Source organism: Cetorhinus maximus, chromosome 1 (genome assembly GCF_964194155.1).
Source record: "Cetorhinus maximus chromosome 1, sCetMax3.hap1.1, whole genome shotgun sequence".
Lineage (NCBI taxonomy): Eukaryota > Metazoa > Chordata > Chondrichthyes > Lamniformes > Cetorhinidae > Cetorhinus > Cetorhinus maximus.
The window spans coordinates 204,563,291-204,576,768 of record NC_135879.1 but is presented as its reverse complement, the minus strand read 5'-3'; the positions used below and the strand labels follow the sequence as shown (position 1 = coordinate 204,576,768).

The window sequence follows — 13,478 nt, the reverse complement described above, 5'->3', positions numbered from 1 at the left end:
AAGCCGTGCAGTCCAGCTTTAACTAGTGTTAGCCTCTCACGATATTGGCCCCCCGCTGAAGCATCCAGCCAATCAACAGCACAGTTAGCACTGGCTGATGGTTGAAATCATTTAAAACAGCAGGCAGCACAAAGTTGGCATGCTGCCTGCATTACATTGAACGGGCGAGGGTTGATCCCAATCCCCATGCCCGTTTTTGCGGGCTGTCGAATTTAGTCCCTATGGTGTTTCAATCCTGATTTTAAAAAGCACCCCTTATAGTGGAGCCACGGGTGGGAACTGCTGACAGGTTTCACTGTATTTGACTGGCTACATCTGTCGACTTAAATTTTTCACCAGTGAGTCTCATTCAGAAAAAAGAGAGGTTGCTTTGTCTTCTGACCTGTCATGAATGCAGGAAGCAAAAACAGGCTGCTGTGAGGGAATCTCAGCAGGGGAACTCTTAACAAATGAGAGGCAGATATTGACAGACGGTCTGCAGTTTTGGTGATGAATGTATTTCATACACTGCTGCTCAAGGTCACTTCATGCTCAAAGCATTTACCAATCATCAAAACATCTTAGGTTTTTTGATGCTATGGTACATTGTGAAACTCAAAAATCAGATGAGTGACACTCTGTCCCACTACAAGTCTCTTCTTTATAAGAAATAAGTTAAAGTGACAGCATCTCTTCTCAGGATGTTTATTACATCTTCAGCTTAAAAAATGTGTGTAATATTAGTATAATTGCTCTCCATTTTCTTTTTTCCTGTTCTGAAGGTGCTGACTTTTGCTGAGATACAATACTCACTTTTGTCAGCAACCTTCTGGCACCACGTCTAAATACCCATTCAAAGTAGGCATTGATTATTGGAAAACCCATAGGACTCTGGAAATCTGACTGTTAAGCCCAATTTTGTCTTCCCCATGTGCATACTTTCCAAACGGTAACTAGGTAACGTTGATTGGAAACTCTGGCTGATTTTATTTTCCTGTCCTGAGATCAGCTAACTCCGTCACAGGTAGGACCAACCTGAGACAGTGCTGCCACATAGCGTACCAAAGGAAGCAATATTTCAAATATGAGTTTAAATAACATTGCATTAATTGCTGCTCCTGAGTCCATTTTACCCAAAGGATAATAGGCAAGTGGAATAAATTACCAGAAGATTATATTAAGAAAACAGGAGTTCAGAGCTTTCAAAAACATAGATTTGTTGATCCTAATTATCTATTCTCTTAAAATTCTAAAATTAATTGTTAAGTAGAGTGCCCCTTTAGAGAGATTATATATACATATATAGTATATATGAAAAAACAAATGCTGGAAATCCAAGTTTAAAACTGAAGTTTATGGAAATTCATAGATTAACCATCATCTGAAAGTCAAAAGACAGGTTAATACTTCTCAAAGAAGTATGGTCACAGTTGTCAAAATGAACCGATACATGCTGTTAATTCTTGCTTTGTTCAGATTTTATAAGCTAATTGAAATTAGTTCATTTTATATTACTCATGTTGGATATGTACCATTGAATTGATTTTCTTATTTGTGTTACTTACTCAGGTATATGTAATGTGACTTATTTCATTCTTCACTCAGACATCAGAAGAGCCAAAGTTGATGCCCTGAGAGTCTTTTTTAAAATATCACATGTTCATGCCCTATCCAACTATGGGCATGCAGTATTGTCAACAGTAAGAAAAGTGGCCAAAATGTATTCCTCTCCCAACTTTGCCAATCATTTATCCACAAAACCAGCAAGGACTGAAAGCTATCTCATTTCTAAGAATTAGGATTATTAGGGATCTATAAATTGTACTATTCATATTTTAGCCTATGTTGAATCTGTCACCATAGGAAATGTTGTACGTTCTACACAAAGGCTTACATTATAAGAAACAAAAAACATTTTACTGAATCAGTTTTCTGTTTCCAATATGTTTGAGTCTCAGTGGACTGACTGACATTATTGCAGATTTTGATTATGCAATAATTGCATTGAAATGCATTACATCTTGATATTTGAAAAGAGACTAATTTTTACATAAATCTATAAACAATTGTCCATGTAGTACCTTGCCTTGCTTGCTGTATGAATGTTGAAGTATTAAAGTCGCATGTCTCAGATCTCTGTCTATGTTACCTCCGACAGACCATTCATGGCCACAGTGGACCAATAACTGCAGTGTCCTTTGCTCCTGATGGACGGTATCTGGCCACATATTCCAATGCTGACAGCCACATCTCCTTCTGGCAGGTATGCCTATATTTTTTTTTCTTTTTGTTGTGTTTGCTTCACAAGAAGAGGAGCGATTTCTTGAATTTTAAATGAGGCTGCATCATTTTGCACAAAATCCTTGAAATCTGAGCTTCAGGAGACTAATCAACAGAACTGGAGCCAGAACTGTCCGTTCTGAAGAGAGGTTAAAAGAACTGCCTGAGGGACTAGGACCATAGAGATTTACAGGAAATGCTTTCAATGCTAGGCAAAGGGATGAGATTACCCATAAACAGCCACAAAACAAAATTCTTTTTGAGACAGAGAAAGCAATTACAAGAGTGAATGGTTGCACTTAAATAAAGTGGGTAGTAGGACCTCACAATTAACTTGGAAGTCACTATTCAAACTATTTAAACAGGATGATGGGGAAAGTTAGAGTAGAGATCTAGGCTGAGCATAAGATCAGAGAGGATAATGAGAGTAATCAAGACTAAGACTGAGATCTTCTGAGAAATGTTGCTTAGCCCATGAAGCAAGATCAGGCTATCAGACAGGAAAGTTAAGAGAACAAGGACCAAAGCTGGATGTGTATCATAAAATCATGCTGTTTTTCTTAAATTTGACTTTTTCTGAAGGTGTCCTACCACGGACTTCTATGCCTGCAGCAAAGTCAAACCAATAACATATTGGCACTTTGAGCATTTGGATTTTTATATTAATAATAAAGTCCTTTGAAATTCAGCCTTACCTTTGCGAAGTCACTTGGCAAGACAAATACTCGAAGCATGTACAGCAGGTTTCAGAAGCTGCACACAAAAACTTGCCAGTGGCCACCTGTGGCATATGACAAATGTGATCTGGTTTAGTGCCTTCTTGATTATGTTAATTTGTTGATTAAGAGCATGTTCATTATTTCTAGCATTGGGTATGTTTATTGCTATTTGTCCAGATGCATACCTGTTAGTAATCAATTGCATTAACTTGACTTTTTTTTTATAATAAACCTCATGAAGGGTGAAAAGAACAGAAATATACTATTGTATAGGTAATTTTAAGGATTGGATCTCAAAAATACTCAGTTTTTATCACAATACTTCATGGAGGTTTTGCATGGAAGCTCAACAGGGCTGACCTGTTAAAATTAAGTTGAGTACAGACAAATGCAAGTACTGCATTTTGGAATTAAAATTTAAAGACATGTCTTCTCCTGGATTGTATAGAATATGCTAAGGAGGAAGTTAAATGAAACTAATGGTTCATCGCTCACCATCTGCATCCACCACTTTTTCAGGCATTGACTTCCAAATCTTAACCACACACTGCATAAAAAAATTTTTCCTCATGTCACCTTTGGTTCTGTTACCATTCACCTTAAATCTATGTTCCTCTGGTTCTCAACCCTTCCGCCAGTGGGAACTATTTTTTTTCCCTCCCTTCCCTGTCCAGAACCCTCATGATTTTGAACACCTCTATCCCAACCTTCTTTCCACTAGCTTCTCCAATCTATCCACACAGCTGAAGTCCTTCATCCCTGAAACCATTTTGTAATCTTTTCTGTACCCTCGCTAATGCCTTCACGTTCTTCATAAAGTGTGATGCCCAGAGTTGGACACAATTGCTTAGTTATGTCTTGGTGCAATACTCCAGTTGAAGCCGAGCTAGTATTTTATAAAGGTTCGCCATAACTTCCTTTAGAAGGCATCTTTAACATAAACAGTGTTCCATGGCATTTACAGTGGTGTTAGATAAGGGAATTGGATTCAAGCTCTGGAGGGGGAAATTAGGAAAGAGGGGTGGGTTTCTGGGTGGCAGATTAAAAATACCTGAAAATGCCAGTATATTGGGAAGCTGGCAGGAACTTACCAATTTCCACCTTTAACCCTAACCAGTTCATCAACACATGGAAAATACCCATGGGGTAGGCAGGTCTTCCAAGTAATTATGTTAACCACTCATTAGCTGCTGTTTTAACCCAGGAATTATGGCTTTAACTCTTTGTGCACTGATTTCCTGGGCTTCCTGCAACTCGTCAGGTAAAATTAGGTAAGAGGACAGCAGAAACCAATAGGGATGATCAATTGACAGCCAAGAAAGGCTTTAAATACTGAGATCTGACACCTGCTTCTTTGCCTCAGAGGAATTGTTCTTGGCGAAAGTGTACTTTCACTGCTTTGGAGGTGATTTCCAATACTTTGCAATTTCTGCTACTTAGGAGTTTGCTGCCTTTGTTCTGCACTTCTCAGCTGTCAACTTGCACAGCAGCAGGGCAGCTGCTTATGAAGCTTTACGTCGGACCTCTGATGAGGAACAAAAGGAACAGCAGCAGCAACCTTCTCAGCCACCTTCCACTCCACAGGGCAGAGGGGATGCATAAAAAGTCCCAATTCACAGGAGGTGATACTCCCAAAGAGGATATACAGGCAGAGGATATGACAGTACCAGTACCTCTTGAGGCTCAGACGTTACAAATGTTTGCAGGCTCCTGAAAGAAGGGACCAGGCAGGCACACATTGCCAGCCCTTAATTTTTTTCCTTCCAGGGAGCTGCTGGTGATATTTGTCAGATCTCACAAGCTGCTGCCCCCAGGTGCATTTCACTGGTGATGGATGCCATGTTTGCCAGAATTATGCACCTGCATGCACTTTTCTACTGATGAAGCCACCCAGACTGAGAGGGCCCTCGGATTTGCTGCTCCAGCTGGGATTCCCACATTTCCAGAGAGTCATAGATTGAACACGTGACAATCAAGACACCCTCAGATCAACCAGTAGTATTCATCAATCAAATGGGATTGCACTCCTTTAATGTTCAACTGGCCTGCAACTACTGAAAGCTCATCTTGCATGCCTGTGTAAGAAACCAGGAAGCTGCCATGATGTATTCATCCTGTGCCAATCATGTCTCCCAAAGATATTCACACCTCAGAGCTGATTCAGTGGATGGTTCCTGAGAAACAAGGGTCACCCTATAAAGATGTGAGTGATGACACCAGTGTGGAGCCAAGCATAGATGCCCAGGATAAGCACAACAGGAACTGTATGAGCACAAGAGTTGTAATCGACAATACAAATTGGATGTTGCAGGTGCAATTCAGGTAACCGATCTGGGCGTGCCCTTCACTATTCACCAGCTAAGGTTTCTGGAATGAAACTGATCTCCTGTGCCTTCCACAAAATTGTACAAGGACTGGTCATGCTGAAGCAGTTCAGACTGTACTTGGATGACTGCTTCCAATTCTGACTGTCACAGTGTAAGGAGATTTTGCAGACCCTGGTAGCTGTTTGTAGGAGAGCAATGTCAATGAAAGGGTAATGAGCAAAGCTTCATTAATTTTATAAAGGAACTTGCCAGAGGGGATTTAATATGAATGGGATAGAGAGGAAATACCTTAAATAGTATTTTCACATATGCTAGTACACTTTGGCAGAGGGCATGGATTCAGCTTTGTGAGGCTCAGTTTTATGCCGGACATGAGGAAATATTTCTTTACACACAATCAATTAACAGATGGATTAATTTGCCAGAAAATGTTCTTGAGATCACAACACTGGACCCATTTAAGGAATGGCTGGATGCTGCAAGAGGAAGTTAGTACTCTGGTAGGCTGAGATCAATTGGCCACAATGACCTTATCCAAACCTGCCTTGTGATCTATCGTTTCCCTGGGTAAATTCACTGTATAGTGTCACTGAGCCTTACAGACCACAAAGATCCTGTGATGGATCCATGGTCTTTGCTGAATTAACAATTTCAATTGGGCTCTGTACTACTGGCTGATAAATTGGGCTCAGCTGTGACGCCCCTGTTTAGGTGAATAGCAATAACCTCGCCAGGATTTAGAAGATCCAGTAAGAGAGTTAATTTCTGATGCATTAAAATCTAGGCGAGAGCTTGTTTAATAAATCATTTGTTTAATTAAAAATTGTATTTTTAAATTAAGGTTCATTTCCAAACCTTTCAATTCCTAATAGTGATCATTACTGAGATCTCAACATAGAATTTACACCTTTATCAGCACCTCCTCAATCGATCAGATGATCACTTTTCATCACTTGTTCCCTGTTCATCAACTAGTTGTCTGCACCAACAAATTCACCCGTGAGTTTACATTCCTACAGACAGGAAACTGAGAAATGTTGATGGCCTTATGGTGCAGATGATTTAAACAAAAAACATAAAACCTAAAAGCATTTTCTCTGAAATAAAATTTATGACAAGGAAGTAAATGATGAGTCACAATTTGAATTGAGAAAAATGCTAGTCTGAATCTTTGCTCTTTTGACATGACAGTCAGACCCTAATCAGCCTCCTGTCCTTCACAAATTGTTCCCTATATTAATTTTTAGATGTATTTATGAATTGCGGAGTTGCTGTACTCCCAGGTAGAGCACACCACTTGCATTTAAAATGTGACCTCGGGCTAAATTCTGTACAGTTATTAATGTAAAAAAAATGAGTAGCATTAGTCATCTTCCAAGGCTGATTACTCAACATGAATTAAAACGATTCTGAAAATGTCACTGATGTTTTACATCTGCTGCTAGAGAGCATCATTTAGAGTCAATGCAATGATTCCAGATGAAACTTACTCCTTTACCCCATGGAAACCCATGTTTAAATCCAGTCCAGATGATATCACTCCCCTGGCTGTCGGTTTCTAAAGGTCACAAGTGACTTTAATTGTTTTGGCTTCATGTCTGTATATAGTGGTCAGGCTCTGCCACAGCACTTAACAGCCTCAAATATGGCATCAATCTGGTGAACTCAACCTGAGAAGAGTGAGAAGAAAGCTTGAACTGGCACAGCCGGGGCATTATCTTGAATCAGCAGGGATGTAATGGGGGTACCAAGTTTACCACGACCCATACCTCATAGGTAGCCGCTGTGGCTTGGTGGTAACAATCTCGCCTCTGAGTCAGGAGTTTATGGGATCAAGTTCCAGGCCAAAAAATTAGGCACAAAATTTAAGCTTGCATTCTAGAGAGTGCTGCACTGCCAAAATTACAGTTTTCAGTTGAGATGTTAAGCAGAGGCCCTGTCTGCCCTCCCGGGCGGATGTAAAAGATTCCATGGCACTATTTTGAAGAAGAGCAGGGGTTTTATCACTGGTATCCTGGCCACTATTTATTCCTCAACTAACATCACTAAATCAGATGATCTACTCATTATTATTACAGTACCCTGTGGCAATTTTCTGTACACAAGTTTATCACCATGTTTCCTACATTACAATAGTGGTTATACTTCCAAAGTACTTAATTGTTTTTAAAGCCAATCTGGGACATCCTGAAGTTGTGAAATATCCTATATAAATGCATTTATAGCATTTTTTTGACATTTGAATCATGTGTTTGGTAACACTTCAAAACAAAACTAATAACCTTTCCATAGAACATTCTAGGTTGTACCTTTTTCATTGGCCCAGGTCACCCGGTCAGCGGCAATGCACACGTCAGGACTTCCGCCGGGACCCAATGCACAACACAGACTTAAGTACAGAATTCACTGCTCAAGACTTTTGAAGATTTGATTCTATGGTCTAGTTATGGTAGAAAAAGAAAACAAGTCAAGATAACTAGTGTTATGGCACAGCGGATGGTAAATGCCGAGCTGCTCAAATCCCAGAGGGAAACTTGAAACAGCTGCCACAGTTGTTTTGTAATTTGTACTTTATTTCAAGATGCGTGCCTTGAATTCAGTAGTAATGTGCCCACCAAAACTTAGAGGTTTTTTACAAAATTAAATCAAACATTTATTAATAAAAGAAAAGATTTTAAGCACATACACAGGTCTACAAATTACTACGATAATAACTCCTAAATCTCCTAATTAATCTAGCTCCCAGTTACACCTCCGTTAAGGCAACAGTAAAACAAAATAGATTTCGACAGACCCAGACAAAGCACACAATACCCTGGACAGGGATATTCAAAGTGAATTTTCTCAGCTTCGGTTCCTGTAGCCAACAACATGAGGCATAGTGGCTGGAGGCTTTTTACGCTTGAGTTAGATCTTAGAATACCTTTTTCCTTACACATAACCTTATCACCTTAACACTTGTTTCTCCTTTTTTAATGTAAATTCCATTGTTACAATATGTCTTTGCAATTTTACTTTTTCCATAATATAAATCTTCCATGGTACTCATGTTATCAGTAACCTTTGGAAAAAATAAACACGCTGTTTGACTTAGCTTCTTACGGCTAGGTGTAACGTCTCATCATCTCGTGGAAATCCAATCTATTCTGGTTTATCTAAAAATACAAATGTTCCTCATACCTCACAATCTAAAACTTAGCCATCTTTATGTATTTAGCATTTCAAACCTAGCTTCCCTTTTGATCCCTCAAAGCTCCAGACTAGCTGTCTCTAATTCAATGAAATGCCCCACACACACATCCACACAGAGAAACTAATCCAAATCCCACTATTAACCTACCATTCCAATAAAACACAATATTATGAAAATTATTACATTTTCATGACACTAGTTTAAAACAATGGTCTAAAACGTGAAGCTCAGAGATGGAGAAACCAAACAATCACTGCCACAAGTGAGTATGCGCAGTTAGTCTCATCGAGAGTGTCCAGGAGCTTGTACTGGATGATAAGGGCCGGCGTTTTCACTGAGTTGGGTTGACTTGAAAGCCTTTTGAAATGGTGTGTGGGTCCCGATTCCAGGATTCCCGACCCCACTCCCAAACTCTGCGTTTTTTGGAAGTGCCTTTAAAGGGTGCAGGCTGCTTCCTGTCAGAAGCCTGCATCTGGCCCTCCCGGCCTGGCTGGCTGCATTGCAGAGATAGGTATCTCCTACTCCTGCACAATTTCATAGAGTCGGGCCAGGTTTTTAAAGAGTTGTGGTTCACGGCCCCTTAGAGGAGTCATGAACGCTAGTCTGCATGAGGGAATCTTTTAAAAAGTAAGTTCAAAAGGTCCCCCTCATTATCCCATGCCAGGCTCTGCCCTTCCATCCTCCCCACATCCCTTCAAGCCTCCTATGCCAAGCTCTGCCCTTCCACCCAGCCCCTAAGGCAGAGCCTTGTACAAGGGGTATGAGGGGACATAGGGGTGGGTGGAGGCATGAGATAGCATGGATGGGGTATGGGGAGTGTGTGAAGGCCAAACGGTATGTGAGGGCTGGAGGGCCTTTTTTGTCACTGGGACAAAGTTCCACGGCACTGAGGCTGACCTTTTAAACAGCCTAGCTTGGTACTCGGCAGCTCCTGTAGCTGCCTCCGCACTTCTTACCTGGTTGGTAAGAGTCTGTCCGACTCCAGCTTACACCCGGCACCCAGCAATGAAGATCCTGCCGGGAATTTTCCCAACTCCCCCTGCCTGCCTCGAGGATAAAAACCCAGGCCAAGGTCTCGCTATCATCATGCTTGATTGAAATATGTGGGCAGTGGATCTATATGCACTCCATTTTCATATCATGCAATGACAGCTCATGTTGTAACCAACATGCGACAACAAGGGCAGTAGAAGGCAAACTGGTTGGACTTTGGTGTGTCTTCATCTACCAATTCCTATGTGGCTTGCTGATGTGTATGAATTGCCCCCAGAGTCTTGAATAGAAGCATTTTTATGAGGGCAATAATGAGGGGCTAGAAACAGCTGACATAAAGGGTAACCAGTTACACGCAAATTAGTTACAGAGCAGTACAATGCAGATTCTGCCGCTCAGGAATGCTTGAAGGAGGACAATGGGAGGCAGTTCCACATAAGGAGAAGGGAGAGGGAGAAATTTTAAAAGTGTACCAGCTGGTCCTGTTTTCACAATCTCCTTTGCAGCATTGGAACAAAGTGCCCGGCGGGGACTGGCCACCTTTTGCAATCAGGGCTACTGAAGTAAGTGGGGAGAGACCTAAATAACATTCCCTTTGCATTTCTGTGTTAATACCTAAAATGAAAAGCATCCATTCCTTTGACCAGACCCTGGAGAAAGATTAATGCCCTAAAAACTGCAATTTTCTCTCCTCCGTGGCAACATACAGCACCTTCAGGTATCTTAGCTAAGTGGACATTTGTGAGTTTGCACAATGACAGTCCATAAAGCAATGGGATCAAATTTGGTGGTTGGAGGACATATTAAATAATAGGGACCAAACCAAAATGAAGGGATCTGGTAGGTTAAGAAGATGAACTGATGTGTTGCAAATGACATTTAGTATGAATCAATTTAAGGTGGTCATGCCAGAGAAAGGAAATAAACAGAGGCAATATAAACTAAATGAGTCTGAGTAGGAGAGGGAACATAATACAGCAAATAGAACTTAGGTGAACTAGATAGCTCACTCAAATCAAGAATGCAGTGTGTAGCAACAATACAGAAATATAACTGAATCTTTTGTTATATAGCCTGAAGGAGAGGGAACAATCCCAACTTGTGATGATGAGTCTCTACAAACTTGACACCTAGTTTAAGGCACCTGAGCTATGAGGAGAGGTTGCATTGCCCAGGATTGTTTACCTGTAAGAGAAGGCTCAGGGGAGATAATTAAGTATTCTAGATATTTAAGAGAACAGATAAATTGAGTCTTATTAACATGTTTGAGATTGCCACAAACTCCATAGCCAAGAAATATGGAGTCAAGCTTAAAAGAGGACATTACACAAGCCTTTTAGCTTAACTGCTTTGGTCGGGGTAGAAATTAGCCCTCATTGTGCCAAGTAACTGGGCAGAAAATAGGTGCTGTAAATGCCAGTTTCTGAGGGCAGTACCCCATGCTCCAAGGAAGACATCCAGCTCCGTTTTGGAACGGCAGCATAATTCCAAGTCAGGATGGTGAGTGGCTTGGAGGGGAACTTGCAGGTGGTGGTGTTCCCATTTGTCTACTGCCTTTGTTCTTCCAGGTGGCAGAGGTTGTGCATTTGGGAGGTGCTGTCACAGGAGGCTTGGCTTGTTCCAGTGATGTCTACGCACACAAATGCTGCATGCCGACAAGGAGTCGTCATTGGCCACAATTAGGAACAAAAACCTTGGCTAGGGTATTAAAGGAACTTTCTCTGGAAATAAATTACTTTTTGTCTATTTCAGTGCTATGAAACCATTCAGTGTAGCTTGATTAGTGTTGTTTTCTGTGTTGCTTTCATTGTTTTATTTTTGTTTCATTCCTTTTCTCCTTTTCATTCCTTTACAGATGAACACTTCGCTATTGGGGAGTATTGGTATGCTAAACTCTGCCCCCCAGCTCCGATGTATGAAAACATACCAAGTGCCCCCTGTTCATCCTGCTTCTCCTGGTTCTCAGAATGCACTGAAACTAGCACGTCTGATCTGGACCTCCAACCGCAATGTCATCCTTATGGCACATGATGGGAAAGAGCATCGATTTATGGTTTGAAGTCACCACCTTAATCACATGAAACATGCTAAAGAAATAAAAATGTGTGTGCTGTTTGCAATGCTGGTTAATGTTTACATTAAGATATTTACGTGTAGATTTTTTTCATATAATAATTTGCAATGTCAACTTTCTGTGGGTTTTTGAAAAGAGGCGAAATGCCTGCCCAATACTTGTACCTGATTACTAAATACTCATTGCTTATTCCTAACATTGATGGTTTAAAGTTCAGTATTGTTGTGATTGCACATCATTTACTCCCCCTTGCTAGTGCAAACACAATCTATTATGATAAAGTCTGAAAACTGCAGTTGCTTGTATGAAGCATATCCCACGCATTGCACCAAAATTTGGATTCTCCTGCAGCTGTCCTAGGGAACACAGTGTATGGTAGTAGAACCAAAGTCAAGTTTTCATCACCAATAGTTGTTGGACTGAGAAGACTGTTTCCTAAGAATCTTCACTATGGCGCACTGATTTTCAACACTATCATTCATCTCAAGGACGTAGATTTGAAATAAGCCAAGACCTATGGGATAAAGGATCCTATGTGAAATTGGTTTGTAAGCTCTCAGCTCAGTCCCTAGTGATGCTGGAGCACAGCATGATACTGCCCTAGTTAGCAGCCTTACTCTAAAAGTACAAATAGATGGCTATTTGAAGTGGCAAATAACTTACGGATGCAGTTAAGATGTGTTCTTCTGAGGTCAGAGCATTATTCTGCATTTAACAATTCTGTATCAAGTTTTTGATAATGACAGTGGGTAACGAGGATGGGAATTTGGTGTATTTGAATTTGGTGAATAGTGGATTAAACAATTTGACCTGGTCCCCTGCCATTCTCTAGGACAAGCTCCTCCAATTGCAATTGATCTATCACACCCCATAAAGGAGCCTTCTTCATTTATTTTGAAGTTGCTAATTTGGGTCTCAGCACTGCCAACTCCTAACAACATTTTCATAAATTTCATAATTTTCCACCCAGATTATGAGTTTTATTATCCTGCTGAGAATGCAGTTCTTTTATGGGGGAACAGGAGTAACCGGCAAAAGGTATATAGCATCCAGCAGTCCTCCTTAGCAACTAACCATAACATTTAGAAAAGTTCCCAGTCATTTGGTGTGTGATAGTGTGTGAAACTTAAACCCTGAACCAGATGTTCTATTCAATACACTGTTGAATCCCTCTTCAGTTCTATGAAAGCTCATCGTTATGTTTTAGTCATTGGTTACAATAAGAATATGTTTACTGCAGCTCTCAAATACTAACAAATGGTGAACCTTGAGCTTGGTTTCTTGCATTCTTCTTTTAACTTAACACTCCAGTACAGTGAAACTTTCACATGCACACCATCCCTGTTATACACACCTAACTAGTACATGTAAGTGAGTGGAGAAAAACGTCGTGAACTGAAGAGTATGGTCTGTCAAACTTTCAGGGCTGCACAAATTTACCTATCACTGATGAATCTAACACTTACTGTTGGGGGATCCTGTTGGATGCCTTGGGAAGATGTTGCAAGGAGAATTCATGGCCTGAGCGTTGTACTAAGAATTTCACAAATTGCCAGTTTCCTGAAATATTTGACATGTTTTACCAGTGAAAAAAATGTCACTGGTGGATTAGCGCTGTTACTAGCTGCAGAGTTAGTTACTTTCATTTATTTTTTAAAATCCTATTAGAACAAGTATATTAACTACATTTTCCCCCAGTTAAATCTCATCCAGTGTATATTATTGCTTTATCTGTACAGTTACAGGTTTATTTTTTAGCTAACTTTTCATTAATGAGTATCTGAACAAAAGCACTCAGCAAAATTGTCTGGTTAAAAGGGTTTCATGTAGGGTTGTTATAGTGCCCTAGTATGGCACTATAAGGATAGGTCTTTTTAAAACCTATTTACTTCCTATATACAAGGCTGAAAAGG

General features: G+C 40.4%; 1 protein-coding gene across 2 annotated transcripts in view; it reads left to right on the top strand.

The window, feature by feature from the left end:
* The window catches only part of wdr7 (WD repeat domain 7), a 748,403-nt gene extending 735,569 nt beyond the window's left edge, over positions 1-12,834 (top strand). For both annotated transcript variants that reach the window (XM_078552151.1, XM_078552141.1), the window contains 2 exons: positions 2,138-2,242; positions 11,347-12,834. In XM_078552151.1, the coding sequence (XP_078408277.1) occupies positions 2,138-2,242; positions 11,347-11,550 (309 nt within the window). In that variant the 3' untranslated portion in view covers positions 11,551-12,834. The remainder of the gene's footprint in view (positions 1-2,137; positions 2,243-11,346) is intronic.
* Positions 12,835-13,478: the final 644 nt, after the last annotated feature.